This window comes from Pecten maximus, chromosome 8 (assembly GCF_902652985.1).
Source record: "Pecten maximus chromosome 8, xPecMax1.1, whole genome shotgun sequence".
NCBI lineage: Eukaryota > Metazoa > Mollusca > Bivalvia > Pectinida > Pectinidae > Pecten > Pecten maximus.
Window position 1 is genome coordinate 37,133,189 of NC_047022.1, and position 18,219 is coordinate 37,151,407.

Sequence of the window (18,219 nt, forward strand, 5' to 3'; positions counted from 1 at the left end):
AACAATTTAAACATAGCGAGATGCCTTAAAAACGTTTCTCCCTATTTTGATTAAAGTTTTTGAAGATATTTCCCTTTCTGTTCATGATCGATCATTTAAAAACGATGATGATTGATCATGAAATTTATAGTGATTCCAAGCACTGGGGTGGAACAATATATGCAACTTGAATACCATATAGTGTTGTATAATATCTTGCATGAAAATAAGATTTGCATCACCTTAAGAGTGGGCTGGCATGCTATAAATCTAACCTTTCACTACAATGTTTAATTTTTCTAAAAGTTTGAGGAACAAGTCATCCAGACTCCCAACTCATTAAACACAATTTGATGTCTGATTGTAAAGTGTACCAAGTTTCAAAGAAATTGAATTGATTGAAAACTAGAAGAGGAAATCTCTTAACAATATTCAAATATTAGTTATAAAAATAGGGCAATAACTTTTTATAATAATTTTTTTTTTTTTTTTTTTTTTTGGTGGTGGGGGGGGGGGGGGGGGGGGGTGAAACTTTAAATCATGGCATTAATGTATTCCAAGCTCCAAAGGGATCAATAAAAAAAATGTTGGGACATCTCCAGACAAAAATCAAATGCTGAAATAAACAAAGGGCAATAACTAGCTGTTGCAAAAATGGTTGAATCAAAATTCTTTTCAGGGGTTCCTAACAACATAGGCTTATAAAACCTACCCAGTTTCAAAAGAAATTGGTCAAAAAATGTAATAGGAGATCTAGGGATAAAATATTAAATAATTTCATAGAGATTGATTAAAAATGTAGGAGAAATCCAGACAAAAAGTTCAATCAAACAAGGAAAAAAAAAAAATTTCCTTAAATTATGTACACATGTACAAATTATGTAATTGATTGAAATAAGAATTGCGTCCCTGTAATTATTCAGAGAGTATAAAGGGTAATATTTTCTTAACAAAATATATGGTATTGCTTTAATATACTTACCGAGGTATATCCCAATGGGTATTGATGGAATGTTACAAAGCAGCTGTATGTCCGCATATACATGAAAGAGCCAGTGGATGATCTGGGTTTTTTTTGCAGAAGCAAATTTTACATAATATTGTTTTAAGTAATGGTGGCCTTGACTTTTACCTTAAAACTGAAACAAGTACATTGTACTTACAACAGGGAATCAATGTATGAAAGTAGAGAGAAAACCAACAAGAGGCCCAGAGATCATGTATTGCTTACATGGCAACAATAGAAATAACTAGAACTGTCGCCAGGATGGCTGACTAATACCCCCGCAATCTGCACGAGTCAATGGTGAATTGGAACTGTTAATTAGAGGCTAACTAAGATAACCGAGGAATATAGTGACCAGTTGCCATAACAACCATAATTTTGAGAAAAAGAAAGTGGCATGCACATCTACCCATGGTCTTCTATATTTGTGTGAAGTTTAATTTCATTGAAATTGGCCCTTCGGTTTAGGAGTTGTTCGGACAAGCATAAAGTTATGGTTCTTATCGGAAAACCTGTTTATAGTGACCAGTTGCCATAGCAACCATAATTTTGTGAAAAATAAAGTGGCAAGCACATCTACACATGGTCCTCTATCTTTGTGTGAAGTTTCATTGAAATTGGCCATTTAGTTCAGGAGGAGTTGTCCGGACAAACTTAAAGTTATGGTTCTTATCAGAAAACCTGTTTATAGTGACCAGTTGCCATAGCAACCATAATTTTGAGAAAAAGAAAGTGGCATGCACATCTACACATGGTCCTCTATATTTGTGTGAAGTTTCATTGAAATTGGCCATTTAGTTTAGGAGAAGTTGTCCGGACAAACTTAAAGTTATGGTTCTTATCAGAAAACCTGTTTATAGTGACCAGTTGCCATAGCAACCATAATTTTGAGAAAAAGAAAGTGGCATGCACATCTACACATGGTCCTCTATATTTGTGTGAAGTTTCATTGAAATCAGCCCTTCAGTTTAGGAGGAGTTGTCCAGACAAACTTAAAGTTATGGTTCTTATCAGAAAACCTGCTTATAGTGACCAGTTACCACAGCAACCAAAATTTTGAGAAAAAAAAAGTGGCATGCACATCTACACACGGTCCTCTATATTTGTGTGAAATTTCATTGAAATTGGCCATTTAGTTTAGGAGTTGTCTGGACAAACTTAAAGTTATGGTTCTTATCGGAAAACCTGTTTATAGTGACCAGTTGCCATAGCAACCATAATTTTGAGAAAAAGAAAGTGGCATGCACATCTACACATGGTCCTCTATCTTTGTGTGAAGTTTCATTGAAATCAGTCCTTTGGTTTAGGAGGAGTTGTCCGGACAAACTTAAAGTTATGGTTCTTATCAGAAAACTTGTTTATAGTGAACAGTTGCCATAGCAACCATAATTTTGAGAAAAAGAAAGTGGCATGCACATCTACACATGGTCCTCTATTTGTGTAAAGTTTCATTGAAATCAGCCCTTTGGTTTAGGAGGAGTTGTCCGGACAAACTTAAAGTTATGGTTCTTATCAGAAAACCTGTTTATAGTGACCAGTTGCCATAGCAACCATAATTTTGAAAAAAAAAAAAAAAGTGGCAGGCACATCTACACATGGTCCTCTATATTTGTGTTAAGTTTCATTGAAATTGGCCCTTCGGTTTAGGAGGAGTTGTCCGGACAAACTTAAAGTTTTGGTTCTTATCGGAAAACCTGTTTATAGTGACCAGTTGCCATAGCAACCATAATTTTGAGAAAAATAAAGTGGCATGCACATCTACACATGATCATTATTATTTGTGTGAAGTTTCATCGGAATTGGCCCATTGGTTTAGGAGGAGTTGTCCGGACAAAATGCGTCTACAGACGGACGGACGGACAACCTGATTCCAGTATACCCCCCTAACTTCGTTGCGGGGGTATAAAAATGTCCAGCTGTTTGGCTAATTTCAGGCTTTTGGACACTCAGAAAATGGCTAATTTCATATATAGTACCCACAAAAGGAGTAAATTTCAGCCTTTTTCAAGATTTTCTCTTCACTGCTCTAATAGTGGCAAAATTTCATGCCTAAATTTCTCATAAGTGTTTAGCCCACCATCATCAAATGGTGGGCTCTTCATTTCGCCCATTATCTGTGGTATGTCATCCGAAGTCAAGAGAGAGGATAAAAACGTTCCATTCATATGTTCAGATGTTCACCTTATGCCAGCACTCTAGTGACTTCTTTTTAAGTGGATTTCAATCAAATTCCATACTTTGGCCAAGTATGAGATACATTGAATGAGTTCAGGTTCCAGGCTGCAAAGGTCATCAACAAGGTTATCAATACTGTTAATATTGATAGAATATTCTTTCTCCAAGGTCCATATATACTGGTCAAATACCTTTGCCCCTCAATAATTGAGAAGACTGTTGAAGTTTCCTTCAAATTGTTGTCCAAGTTAATCTGGATTGACCTTAGCACTCATAGTTGACCTTTACCTGACCACAACACTGGAGATATGCATCAGATATGCCTGATGTACATTAACTCAAATACTATGACTGTTTTACTATGGTGCAGAAAGGATGTCATAATTAAATATTTTTGCCTAGGCAAAAATAGAATATTGCATAGGCAAAAACAATATTCGATTTTTGCCTAAGCAGAAATAATTTTGCCTAAGCATAAATCGAATATTGCCTAGGCTGAAATATTTTTGCCTAAGCAATATTCGATTTTTGCCTAGGCAGAAATAATTTTGCCTAGGCAAAAATATTTAATTATGACATCCTTCCCGCACCATATTTTATAGAACTGATGAAGATCTTGAGATCCAGTAATCTTTAAAGTAAAGTTAATTTGGTTTGGAGTCCTATCAACAGCTGAACAGACAAACCATGTATCCCACACCCAAACTCAATTAACTCCTGGCGGGGTTATACACTCAACTAAATAATGCCAAATGTGAGGCAGAGTCAATATTTGGAAGAATTAAGAAAGCTGCTCAGATGTAATAGAGAAAAGAAAATTTAATAACATCTAATGAATCATGCAATGAGGGCAGCATATTTGGGTGATGTATACATATATTGGGTGACCAGCGATTGAGTTTTAGCTAATTAGCAGACTAGTAACTTTCCTAATTGCCCTACCTAACCACTGTCAGTTCAGTGTCAGTGCAGCTGAAATTAAGTAGGTGAAATGTTAATTACATACATAAGGACCGTTATATCCATGACTGACACGCATTGCGTGTTCAACAGCATAAATATTTTTCCAGCTCAGGTAGGGATCGTTACTGGACCTTTAGCCAGTGGTACATCAAGACGCCTCTGCGTCCTTACTTAATGTTTAAAAATGAAAGTAGATCTTTGTTTTAAAGGTGCTTGAACTAACGGTAACGCTGTTATGGAATAGCATGTAAATGATCACGATTTCCCGACTGATTTGACGTTTGTGTATGAGCTGTAGCGACAGGATAAGACTCCCACGATCTTATACCAGAATGTCTCGGAGGAAACACAGGAAGGAAACGGACAGCAACATGAAACAAAGGTATGTGATACACAAGAAAACATGTAAATCGCAACTGCTGAGAAAGAATTTAATGCCATATATAAAACAGTTATATACCATACAGTGCACTGTACATACTGCACTATTTGTGTGGCTAGAAATGCATCAGGAAGACAAGTTATATTTGTAAATTTAATGTTTAAGGAATCAAGCAAATAGTGTGCCAACTCAAAGTATGGGGAGTGCATCATCAAAGAAAAAATATGAAAGGAACTTGGACGAAGAAGAAATTCCAGAAACCAAGCGTGCCAAGACAATACTGAAAAACGAGGAGGAACTGCACACAGATGTTGAGTATGATGTTAAATTCTGGGGGCCATACTTGTCTGACAGACAGTGGGGAACTGTCAGGGAGGATACAGAAGTGAAGGATGATAGTTGGTAATTACATGTTCTGCAAATTAATATGTCATGTATTATAAATAAAAACCTTAACCTTCGTTCTTTTGGCATTTCCAGAGAGACTAAACACTAGCACTCTTAATACCATTTGAGTTAAAGTGACATTAATATCATTGGAATTAAATTTTGTTGTCACCGGGGTGTGGAAATATTACCAGAGACAGAAGTAGTTCGTTTGATGGTTTAATATCAGATCATAAAACCTACAAAGATAAGACAAACATTTACTCACAAAGTCTTCCAAATCGAACACACTCACCCAGTCTCGAACGCGAGTTCCACACACCATTCACCATTACTACAATGTCAACTTACCAGGCTTCTATATGGCGACAATTCAACTCGGTCATCTCTCGATGACCGATGCTAGCTAGTGCTTTGCGCTGCTGGACCGCTTGCGCCGACGTCCAGCAATAGAATGATAGCTATAGGTAGAGAGATAGAAAGCCAGAAAGGAAGTTACGTAAACAGGTGTGGGAACGCAACGAGCGTGCAAAGCAAGTGCAGGTGTTAATTGCTGAGTTGCGTTCATGCTGATGTCCATGTCACGTCGGACTGGTCCGGCTACTTTGTACACATACCTTACATTCCACAAGACAGGTACTTTGACAGGATAATATAAACAACATGTCACGTACACAGGGACTTGACGCACACATACACAATGAATACTTATGTATACCTGGAGAGGTATACAACGTACAATACGTATACTATGTTATATATATATGAATATGTATATAACACCTGGGTTACATTGTTAATATCAATGTACATGTGTTTTGACAGCTGGAATGCGGTTGGCCATGATGCAGCTCGTGAAACAGTTTATATGTGGGGAGAGGATGGTCTGATGGGTGTGTCTGACTTGGAAGGGCGTTTGTGTGCCAGTCTGGCACTCTGGAATGGCAAAGATGCATTCCTGAAAGAGAGGCTCTTTGGTCTTGCAGGCCCTGAGGTTTGTATGACAATATAGTTGTGCTAATTATAGAAATGAAAACTGGAAACAAACCAAGGTATGTGGATAAGTAGATGCTGATGGCCGGAGTCTTGTCAGATTTGGTCTGTAGATGAGTAAATGCTGATGGCTTCAGTTCTTTGTAAAGTTGGTAGCTACAGGCTTTTCAGCCATTAGATGTGGCTGTGCTTTTCTGAATGGTATTTTGATTTGACAATTTTGAAAGAGCCGTTGCTCATTAAATCTCACTCAAAATGTTTACCAGGGTATCTTGTCCTGGGCTCTCCTCGCTTCATATCGTTTTTGTCTGATCTCTAAAAAACTTGATAGGATTTGTAACCATGATCATATGTAGTATTGTTTCCTTAGCAACATTTGATTTGACAATTCTTATGAAAAATTTCAATAATTTTAATGAAGAATGAAACTATGGAACAATTTGACATGACCAGAGAATCTAATCCCCAAATCACCTATCCCCTCCCCAAACCATTTTTAAATTAAATGTTTCCAATGATAATCAAAATCTTATCAAGTGTAGAACTTGATGGTGTGATATCATTGTGTAAATATAAACTAAATCTTTCCAGAGCTTCATGAGATATTGTGTACCCGATTTCCCTGATGCTAGTTGTACATGAACTGTGCAAGAAAACAAAATGGTTGCCATTTTTCATTTTGACAGCTGAATATTGTTTTTACATGTTACAAAAGACATGAAATATTAAAACTGGTAAGGGTATGGGAGTGCTATGTAGAAAGTGTTTAATCATGAAATTAGCACATACTATTGTATTGTGTAGGGTAACCACGGCGAGGATGTGAAGGAGCTTTACTATTACCTAGACAACACTCCCGACCACTCCTACATGAGGTCTCTGTACCGGTATCCTATGGAGGAGTTTCCTTATGTCAGTCTCCGCAACCAGAATGTCAATAGGGAAATCACTGACACTGAATTTGAAATCATGGACACAGGTAGGCTTGATAATTTATTCAGTATAAATGTAATTTGTAGGTATAAAAACTCTGTTTGATAGACCTTGACATAGCGGCATTTAAAGCACTGTCAATGTTTAGACCCTTAAGTAAAGAGTTATATTAAGTGTTAAAATATTTTCACTGTGTATTTTCTTTTTCACTAGAAGTTGTACTGTGCATGCATTCCCTACTTTGAAGGAAATCCTGAGGGCAGGTTTATTGATTGTCAGCCTTGTATTATCCTGAAGGGTTAAATATCTCCATGTGTCCCTAACCAAGACTAATAGTATACTTTATATTGTCAGTATGCAACAATACCTTGAATGATACTCATGACAGTCTCCATCATCAGGATACGCGATGGACAATCCGCTTTGATGACTCGCGGTGCATCGATCACCACAGGTTTTCGTGACATGTCATGTGACTGTAGTCATCAGGGATCACGATGACGCAGTTTTCAAGTTTTGGATGTGGATTTAAAGTGATAGGTCACATTGCTTCCCACCCAAACAGATAATTGGTCATCAGGCAATTGCAGAATAGTCCCACTTCGTAGTGCGCATACTGTACTTACAAAGTCCAGGAAGGGCAACTTAGCAGGGCTGGATAAGTTTTTTGAATTTCACTCTAGACATACATAGGGAAAGATCAAATTTAGAAGGCAGGCTGGTCTGATATTTTTGTTTTATGTAGGATTTTGATACATCGTCATGTACCTGCAGGTGTGTTTGATAAGAATCGTTACTGGGACATCTACACAGAGTATGGTAAAGATACTAACGGAAGCCTCGTCTGTTGTTACACCCTCCACAACAGATCTGACGATTCCGCCTCTATCTCTGTCATCCCACAGTTCTGGTACAGGTAAGCACACTAACGACAGCCTCGTCTGTTGTACACCCTCCACGACAGATCTGACGATTCCGCCTCTATCTCTGTCATCCCACAGTTCTGGTACAGGTAAGTACACTAACGACAGCCTCGTCTGTTGTACACCCTCCACGACAGATCTGACGATTCCGCCTCTATCTCTGTCATCCCACAGTTCTGGTACAGGTAAGTACACTAACGACAGCCTCGTCTGTTGTACACCCTCCACGACAGATCTGACGATTCCGCCTCTATCTCTGTCATCCCACAGTTCTGGTACAGGTAAGCACACTAACGACAGCCTCATCTGTTGTACACCCTCCACGACAGATCTGACGATTCCGCCTCTATCTCTGTCATCCCACAGTTCTGGTACAGGTAAGCACACTAACGACAGCCTCATCTGTTGTACACCCTCCACGACAGATCTGACGATTCCGCCTCTATCTCTGTCATCCCACAGTTCTGGTACAGGTAAGCACACTAACGACAGCCTCATCTGTTGTACACCCTCCACGACAGATCTGACGATTCCGCCTCTATCTCTGTCATCCCACAGTTCTGGTACAGGTAAGTACACTAACGACAGCCTCGTCTGTTGTACACCCTCCACAGCAGATCTGACGATTCCGCCTCTATCTCTGTCATCCCACAGTTCTGGTACAGGTAAGTACACTAACGACAGCCTCGTCTGTTGTACACCCTCCACAGCAGATCTGACGATTCCGCCTCTATCTCTGTCATCCCACAGTTCTGGTACAGGTAAGTACACTAACGACAGCCTCGTCTGTTGTACACCCTCCACAACAGATCTGACGATTCCGCCTCTATCTCTGTCATCCCACAGTTCTGGTACAGTTAAGGGCACATGTGGTAATACATCACTGCTACCTACTTTTTTGCTATAACACAGATTTTAAAATCATACCTTTTCATGAGAAAATATGTGTAAAAGTAGAGTGTCAAGTCAAATTACTTGCTCAGACCAGTGGGAAGTTCCATTTAGCCTTCAATGTCTGTTAGAGAGAGGTCACTAGGTCAAGCCAAAGTTCTGTGGATATTTTTCATCATTCTTTACTATAACATGCAAACCATTATTAGCTCACCTAGCCCAAAGGGACTGTAAGCTTATGCCATGGTGCAGCGTCCGTCCTCCATCATCCGTCCTTCATTGTCCGTCCTCTGTCAACATTTTCTTTAAATCCCTACTTCTCCCGCACGCCTGAATGGATTTCTATGAAATTTGGACTGGAGCATTATTGGTTAAAGGAAAACTAATAATGTATAGATGAAGAATGTGACACCCTTTGGGCGGAAGGGGAACACCCCTTCCGCCCAAAGGGTGTCACATTCTTCCCAGTAGAGGAAATAGAGGTAAATCCTTTAAATCTCTACTAGTCTTGAACACCTGAATAGATTTTGATGAAATTTGGCCTGGAGCATTATTTGGCAAAGAAGAACTAATGTTGTATGAATGTAGGATGTGGCTCTCTTGGGACTGGAGGGATGGGGCTATATATGGAAAATAGAGGTAAATATGTTAATTACCTACTATTCCTGAAACAAATGGATGCATTTTCATGAAATTTGGTCTGGAGCATTATTGAATAAAGAAAAATCTAATATCGTATAAATGATTTTTTGACCATTGTTGAGAGAGGCAGTGCAAAAGTAAGAAAATGTTTTAGATATAAATTAAATTAAAGTATTTTGCCACAATTACTGAAATATCTAGGTGAGCGATACAGGCCCTCTGGGCCTCTTGTATGACATAACTCGTGGCTTTATTTGAAGATTATCAAGTGAATCCATGTTTGTAATTTTATCAGAAATACATGGAATGGTCAATCACTGCGTGATGCTCCTCGTCCTACACTGTCACAGACTTCACCTTTTGTACTGGAGGCCGATTACACTCTAGGTAGGTTTTCACCTTTTATATTGAAGTCTGTTAACACTCGAGGGAAGTTTTCACCTTTTATATTCAAGTCTGTTTACACTCTAGGGAGGTTTTCACCTTTTATATTGAAGTCTGTTTACACTCTAGGTAGGTTTTCACCTTTTATATTGAAGTCTATTTACACTCTAGGTAGGTTTTCACCTTTTATATTGAAGTCTGTTTACACTCTAGGTAGGTTTTCACCTTTTATACTGAAGTCTGTTTACACTCTAGGGAAGTTTTCACCTTTTGTACTGAAGTCTGTTTACACTCTAGGGAGGTTTTCACCCTTTATACTGAAGTCTGTTTACACTCGAGGGAAGTTTTCACCTTTTATATTCAAGTCTGTTTACACTCTAGGGAGGTTTTCACCTTTTATATTGAAGTCTGTTTACACTCTAGGTAGGTTTTCACCTTTTATATTGAAGTCTATTTACACTCTAGGTAGGTTTTCACCTTTTATATTGAAGTCTGTTTACACTCTAGGTAGGTTTTCACCCTTTATACTGAAGTCTGTTTACACTCTAGGGAAGTTTTCACCTTTTGTACTGAAGTCTGTTTACACTCTAGGGAGGTTTTCACCCTTTATATTGAAGTCTGTTAACACTCGAGGGAAGTTTTCACCTTTTGTACTGAAGTCTGTATACACTCTAGGTAGGTTTTCACCTTTTATATTGAAGTCTGTTTATACTCTAGGGAGGTTTTCACCCTTTATATTGAAGTCTGTTAACACTCGAGGGAAGTTTTCACCTTTTGTACTGAAGTCTGTTTACACTCTAGGTAGGTTTTCACCTTTTGTACTGAAGTCTGTTTACACCCTAGGTAGGTTTTCACCCTTTATACTGATGTCTGTTTACACTCTAGGGAGGTTTTCACCTTTTATATTGAAGTCTGTTTACACTCTAGGTAGGTTTTCACCTTTTATATTGAAGTCTGTTTACACTTGAGGTAAGTTTTCACCTTTTATATTGAAGTCTGTTTACACTCTAGGGAGGTTTTCACCTTTTATATTGAAGTCTGTTTACACTCTAGGGAGGTTTTCACCCTTTATATTGAAGTCTGTTTACACTTGAGGTAAGTTTTCACCTTTTATATTGAAGTCTGTTTACACTCTAGGTAGGTTTTCACCCTTTATATTGAAGTCTGTTTACACTCTAGGTAGGTTTTCACCCTTTATACTGAAGTCTGTTTACACTCTAGGGAAGTTTTCACCTTTTATACTAAAGTCTGTTTACACTCTAGGTAGGTTTTCACCTTTTGTACTGAAGTTTGTTTACACTCTATGTAGGTAAAGACACTTCACTCAGAAATTAATTTCTGACTTAATTTATTATTTACTTTTATTATGAAATCTGAGGAAATGTTCTGAAAAATTAATTATTTTGATAACCATGCTAAAATGCATTAACACATGTTTATGTTGATACTTTTGCCTCCATACAGGATCATTTGTAGTAAGGCTTGGTGTTGATGATGCAGAAGGTCCACCGGAAATAGTGTTTACAGAAAACGATGATAAATCTACTTCCTTACACTCCAAGTATAGAGAACGTCAGTATTACAAGGATGCCTTTCATCTGTATGTTGTCAATGGTAAGTACTGCTAGACATTGGATTTTACTACCAGGTAGGTTTTGTATAGTGAAATTCCTGTTTTACAATGAACAGGTAAAAATGATTCTATCAGACTGAAAATCTTACTTTATGTTGAACAGGAGAAAAGGATGCCATACGCGGCGAGGGACCAACAACAAAATGTGCAGCTGTCTATCAATTGACAGTGCCCCCTGGTGGCCACAAGAAGGTGTGCTGGGGGCTGTATCCAAAGGAAAACTGTAATACCAGCAATCTGTGGGATGTTTCAAAACATGTCGAGGATGTCATTCTTCAGAGGTCCCAAGCAGCCAATACCTTTTATCAGTCGGTATGTGTATGGAACATTTATCTGTCCATGAAATTTTCTCCCCATCTTTATTACTTATTGATGGAATTATCATTTCATATATTTCAGGAAAACTTTGAATAGTGAACGCTGCCTCTCTGATATAATGTGTTGGTAGTGGTTTACTGTATAGTTGTTAAATTTTCTGGGGCTAATATTTTGCGTTTTTTTATTGTCTGACATAGTTTAAAGTATTCAATTTTGCGCAATCTAATATTTGCATGTATATATACAGGTATATAATGCATATTCATAGTCTATGGTTTGGATATTTGATGGGTTTTTTTTTTGCACTATCCTATTGACCGTGAGTATAGCAAACCAATAACATTGTACATAGTAAATGACATCTGGAATTGTATAATCATGTCATTTTTATTCTATTTCGAGGTGTATTATAAATGTGATCATAATAATTTTTTATAAAAGCATTGTACATCATCATTGTGTATTAAGGTAAAGTATTTAAAGACTCCCTCGGTAACAACACACAGCGCCACAAATACAGAGATGTGAAGAAGCTTTAACATTTTATAAATCAAGAATTAGAGATTAGAAATAATAAAAAGGCATTCTGCAAGTTATTTATTCTGTTACAACACTGTGTATGGTATGATGTCTATAAACTCTGTAAGTAGTCAACATTCTCCCATACTTGATAGGGTGATCCCATGGTACATAGGACAAATCAGTCTCTAACAGGATAGGAAAACACAGCTGACACACTACAACATCATAATTAAGATTATATGGAGGACAGTAGGTATCAGGTTTATATATTGTCTGACAAGAATCACTATAATTAAGATTATATGGAGAGCAGTAGGTATCAGGTATATAGGTTGTCTGACAAGAAGCTGTATCATTAAGCATTGAACCATGTATGTTAGATCTACTTTTGTACTTTGATAGATGTTTCCAGTGACCTGGGATAAAGAATGGACCGTCGTGGCGAGACAGGCCTGTGCTGGACTGCTCTGGCACAAACAGTACTACAGTTACAGTGTGGTTGATTGGATCAACACAGTTCACAGGAAAGAGAGACAAGATGTGGGCTGCTGTGGAGCATTGAGGAAAAAGAGGAACCTGTCTACCATCAGGAATAATCAGTGGACACACTTCAATGCCCATGACATCATGTCTGTACCGGATAAATGGGAGTTTCCATGGGTAAGAATAAAATATTGTTTAATCAATGGCATTATATTGACAGAATACATTACAGATGTTTATTTATTAGGTTTGGTATATTGATTATCATGTTACAAACCCATCAGATACAAACTTTGATTCCCAAGTTAGTAACTTGTAAACAGTACATGTATTCTGTTGTTGTCTAGTTTGCCCCATGGGATACAGCCTTCCAGATGATCCCGTTGATGAGACTTGACATGGAATTTGCCAAAGACCAGTTACTATTACTACTCTCGGATCGTTTTCTTCATCCTTCAGGACAGGTAACCTTTTAAGGAATTTTGTTTCCTAGGTAAACTCTAGATTGGCCCCTAAACCAGAAATAAATTGAAATTATCTTATATCACATAAGTACTAAGCTAGACACCAACTTGTTGATTTCCTCTGACAGGCCTCACTGGTAAATGCTGAGTTTTGTGTCAGAGGTGATCTCGTACACAGTTTTGTGTCTTAAGGTAGACTTGTACACAGTATTGTGTCTGAGGTAGACTTGTACATAGTGTTGTGTCTGAGGTAGACTTGTACACACTGTTGAGTCTGAGGTAGACTCCTACAAAATATTGTGGTGTCTGAGGTAAACTCGTACACAGTGTTGTGTCTGAGGTAGACTCCTACAAAATATTGTGGTGTCTGAGGTAAACTCGTACACAGTGTTGTATCTGAGGTAGACTTGTACACAGTATTGTGTCTGAGGTAGACTTGTACACAGTATTGTGTCAGAGGTAAACTCGTACACAGTATTGTGTCTGAGGTAGACTTGTACACAGTGTTGTGTCTGAGGTAGACTTATACACAGTGTTGAGTCTGAGGTAGACTTGTACACAGTATTATGTCTGAGGTAGACTTGTACACAGTATTGTGTCTGAGGTAGACTTGTACACAGTATTGTATCTGAGGAAGACTTGTACACAGTATTGTATCTGAGGTTGACTTGTACACACTGTTGAGTCTGAGGTAGACTTGTACACAGTATTGTGTCTGAGGTAGACTTGTACACAGTATTGTGTCTGAGGTAGACTTGTACACAGTATTGTGTCTGAGGTAGACTTGTACACAGTATTGTGTCTGAGGTAGACTTGTACACAGTGTTGTGTCTGAGGTAGACTTGTACACAGTATTGTATCTGAGGTAGACTTGTACACAGTATTGTGTCTGAGGTAGACTTGTACACAGTATTGTGTCTGAGGTAGACTTGTACACAGTATTGTGTCTGAGGTAGACTTGTACACAGTATTGTATCTGAGGTAGACTTGTACACAGTATTGTATCTGAGGTAGACTTGTACACAGTATTATGTCTGAGGTAGACTTGTACACAGTGTTGTCTGAGGTAGACTTGTACACAGTATTGTGTCTGAGGTAGACTTGTACACAGTATTGTACCTGAGGTAGACTTGTACACAGTATTGTATCTGAGGTAGACTTGTACACAGTATTATGTCTGAGGTAGACTTGTACACAGTATTGTACCTGAGGTAGACTTGTACACAGTATTGTGTCTGAGGTAGACTTGTACACAGTATTGTGTCTGAGGTAGACTCCTACACAGTATTGTGTCTGAGGTAGACTTGTACACAGTATTGTGTCTGAGGTAGACTTGTACACAGTATTGTGTCTGAGGTAGACTTGTACACAGTATTGTACCTGAGGTAGACTTGTACACAGTATTGTGTCTGAGGTAGACTTGTACACAGTATTGTGTCTGAGGTAGACTTGTACACAGTATTGTGTCTGAGGTAGACTTGTACACAGTATTGTACCTGAGGTAGACTCCTACACAGTATTGTGTCTGAGGTAGACTTGTACACAGTATTGTGTCTGAGGTAGACTTGTACGCAGTATTGTATCTGAGGTAGACTTGTACACAGTATTGTGTCTGAGGTAGACTTGTACACAGTATTATGTCTGAGGTAGACTTGTACACAGTGTTGTGTCTGAGGTAAACTTGTACACAGTATTGTACCTGAGGTAGACTTGTACACAGTATTGTACCTGAGGTAGACTTGTACACAGTATTGTATCTGAGGTAGACTTGTACACAGTGTTGTGTCTGAGGTAAACTTGTACACAGTGTTGTGTCTGAGGTAGACTTGTACACACTGTTGAGTCTGAGGTAGACTTGTACACAGTATTATGTCTGAGGTAGACTTGTACACCGTATTGTGTCTAAGGTAGACTTATACACACTGTTGTGTCTGAGGTAAACTTGTACACAGTATTATGTCATCAATCTATTATCTTGTGATCAGTCTGTTATTATATACAAGTTCTGTGTGATCAGTGTGGTATTATGTACAAGTTCTGTGTGATCAGTCTGTTATTATGTACAAGTTCTGTGTGATCAGTCTGTTATTATGTACAAGTTCTGTGTGATCAGTGTGTTATTATGTACAAGTTCTGTGTGATCAATCTGTTATTATGTACAAGTTCTGTGTGATCAGTGTGTTATTATGTACAAGTTCTGTGTGATTAGTCTGTTATTATGTACAAGTTCTGTGTGATCAGTGTGTTATTATGTACAAGTTCTGTGTGATTAGTGTGGTATTATGTACAAGTTCTGTGTGATCAGTCTGTTATTATGTACAAGTTCTGTGTGATCAGTGTGGTATTATTTACAAGTTCTGTGTGATCAGTGTGTTATTATATACAAGTTCTGTGTGATCAGTCTGTTATTATGTACAAGTTCTGTGTGATCAGTGTGGTATTATGTACAAGGTCTGTGTGATCAGTCTGTTATTATGTACAAGTTCTGTGTGATCAATGTGGTATTATGTACAAGGTCTGTGTGATAAGTCTGTTATTATGTACAAGTTCTGTGTGATCAGTCTGTTATTATGTACAAGTTCTGTGTGATCAGTCTGTTATTATGTACAAGGTCTGTGTGATCAGTGTGGTATTATATACAAGTTCTGTGTGATCAGTGTGGTATTATGTACAAGTTCTGTGTGATCAGTCTTTTATTATATACAAGTTCTGTGTGATAAGTCTGTCATTATGTACAAGTTCTGTGTGATCAGTCTGTTATTATGTACAAGTTCTGTGTGATCAGTGTGGTATTATGTACAAGTTCTGTGTGATCAGTGTGGTATTATGTACAAGTTCTGTGTGATCAGTGTGGTATTATGTACAAGTTCTGTGTGATCAGTGTGGTATTATGTACAAGTTCTGTGTGATCAGTGTGGTATTATGTACAAGCTCTGTGTGATCAGTGTGGTATTATGTACAAGTTCTGTGTGATCAGTGTGGTATTATGTACAAGTTCTGTGTGATCAGTGTGGTATTATGTACAAGTTCTGTGTGATCAGTGTGGTATTATGTACAAGTTCTGTGTGATCAGTCTGTTATTATGTACAAGGTCTGTGTGATCAGTGTTTCTCCCACCTTTCACTGATTTGTCTCCCGTTTTGAGTGTACAAGATTTCTCTGTCTTTTTTAGCGCGTGCAACCTGTCATACCCTAGGGTGTGACAGATTGCATGCGCTCACTTTCTTCACCGGAAGTACTACCGGAACTACTTTTTAGCTCACCTGGACCAAAGGCCCGGTGAGCTTATGCCATGGCGCGGCGTCCGTCGTCCGTCGTCCGTCCGTCCGTCAACATTTGCTTCAAATCGCTACTAGTCAAAAAGTTCTTATTGGATTTTGACCAAATTTGGCCAGAAACATCCTTGGCAGAATAAGAACAGATTTTGCATAAATGGTGACTCTGACCCCCGAGGGGCCAAAGGAGCGGGGCCCAATAGGGGAAATAGAGGTAATTCCTTTAAATCGCTACTAGTCATAAAGTTATCAAAGGATTTGAACCCAATTTGGTCAGAAACATCCTTGGGGAAAGGGGAACAGATTTTGCATAAATGGTGACTCTGACCCTAAAGGGGCCAAAGGGGCGGGGCCCAGTGGGGGAAATAGAGGTAATTCCTTTAAATCGCTACTAGTCATAAAGTTATGAATGGATTTGAACCCAATTTGGTCAGAAACATTCTTGGGGGAAGGGGAAGAGATTTTGCATAAATGGTGGCTCTGACCCCGGAGGGGCCAAAGGGGCGGGGCCCAATAGAGGAAATAGAGGTAATTCCTTTAAATCACTACTAGTCATTAAGTTATGAATGGATTTGAACCCAATTTGGTCAGAAACATCCTTGGGGGAACGGAAACAGATTTTGCATAAATGGTGATTCTGACCCCCAAGGGGCCAAAGGGGCGGGGCCAAATAGGGGAAATAAAGGTAATTCCTTTAAATCGCTACTTGTCATAAAGTTATGAATGGATTTGAACCCAATTTGGTCAGAAACTTCCTTGGAGGAAGAGGAACCTATTTTGCATAAATGGTGACTCTGACCCCCGAGGGGCCAAAGGGGCGGGTCCCAAAAGGGAAATAGAAGTAATACTTTTAAATCGCTACTAGTCATAAAGTTATTAATGGATTTGAACCCAATTTGGTCAGAAACATCCTTTGGGGAAGGGGAAGAGATTTTGCATAAATGGTGGCTCTGACCCCAGAGGGGACAAAGGGGCGGGGCCCATTGGGGGAAATAGAGGTAATTCCTTTAAATCGCTACTAGTCATAAAGTTATGAATAGATTTGAACCCAATTTGGTCAGAAACATCCTTGGGGGAAGGGGAACAGATTTTGCATAAATGGTGATTCTGACCCCCAAAGGGGCCAAAGGGGCGGGGCCGAGTGGGGGAAATAGAGGTAATTCCTTTTATCGCTACTAGTCATAAAGTTATGAATGGATTTGAACCCAATTTTGGTCAGAAACATCCTTGGGGAAAGATGAACAGATTTTGCATAAATGGTGACTGACCATAAAGGGGCCAAAGGGGCGGGGCCAATTATGGGAAATAGAGGTAATTCCTCTAAATCGCTACTAGTCATAAAGTTATGGATGGATTTGAACCCAATTCGGTCAGAAACATCCTTGGGGAAGGGAAAGAGATTTTGCATAAATGGTGACTCTGACCCCGGAGGGGCCAAAGGGGCAGGGCCCGATAGGGGAAATAGAAGTAATTCCTATCACTACTAGTCATAAAGTTATGAATGGATTTGAACCAAATTTGGTCAGAGATATCTTTGGGGGAAGGGGAATAGATTTTGCATAAATGGTGGCTCTGACCCCAAAGGGGCTAAAGGGGCGGGGCCCAATAGGGGAAATGAGGTAATTCCTTTAAATCGCTACTTGTCATAAAGTTATGAATGGATTTGAACCCAATTTGGTCAGAATCTTCCTTGGGAGGAAGAGGAACCTATTTTGCATAAATGGTGACACTGACCCCCGAGGGGCCAAAAGGGCGGGTCCCAATAGGGGAAATAGAAGTAATTCCTTTAAATCACTACTAGTCATAAAGTTATGAATGGATTTGAACCCAATTTGGTCAGAGATATCTTTGGGGGAAGGGGAACAG

General features: G+C 38.8%; 1 protein-coding gene across 2 annotated transcripts in view; it reads left to right on the forward strand.

Moving 5' to 3' along the window:
• The first annotated feature begins 4,335 nt into the window (after window positions 1-4,335).
• LOC117333398 (uncharacterized protein YMR196W-like) overlaps window positions 4,336-18,219 on the forward strand; it is a 31,191-nt gene continuing 17,307 nt past the window's right edge. The window contains exons 1-10 of one of the 2 annotated variants that reach the window (XM_033892685.1): window positions 4,336-4,505; window positions 4,671-4,907; window positions 5,718-5,886; window positions 6,690-6,864; window positions 7,593-7,734; window positions 9,570-9,661; window positions 11,123-11,272; window positions 11,395-11,603; window positions 12,534-12,791; window positions 12,962-13,078. In XM_033892685.1, the coding sequence (XP_033748576.1) occupies window positions 4,411-4,505; window positions 4,671-4,907; window positions 5,718-5,886; window positions 6,690-6,864; window positions 7,593-7,734; window positions 9,570-9,661; window positions 11,123-11,272; window positions 11,395-11,603; window positions 12,534-12,791; window positions 12,962-13,078 (1,644 nt within the window). In that variant the 5' untranslated portion in view covers window positions 4,336-4,410. The remainder of the gene's footprint in view (window positions 4,506-4,670; window positions 4,908-5,717; window positions 5,887-6,689; window positions 6,865-7,592; window positions 7,735-9,569; window positions 9,662-11,122; window positions 11,273-11,394; window positions 11,604-12,533; window positions 12,792-12,961; window positions 13,079-18,219) is intronic. The other variant, XM_033892684.1, reaches the window with a different exon arrangement.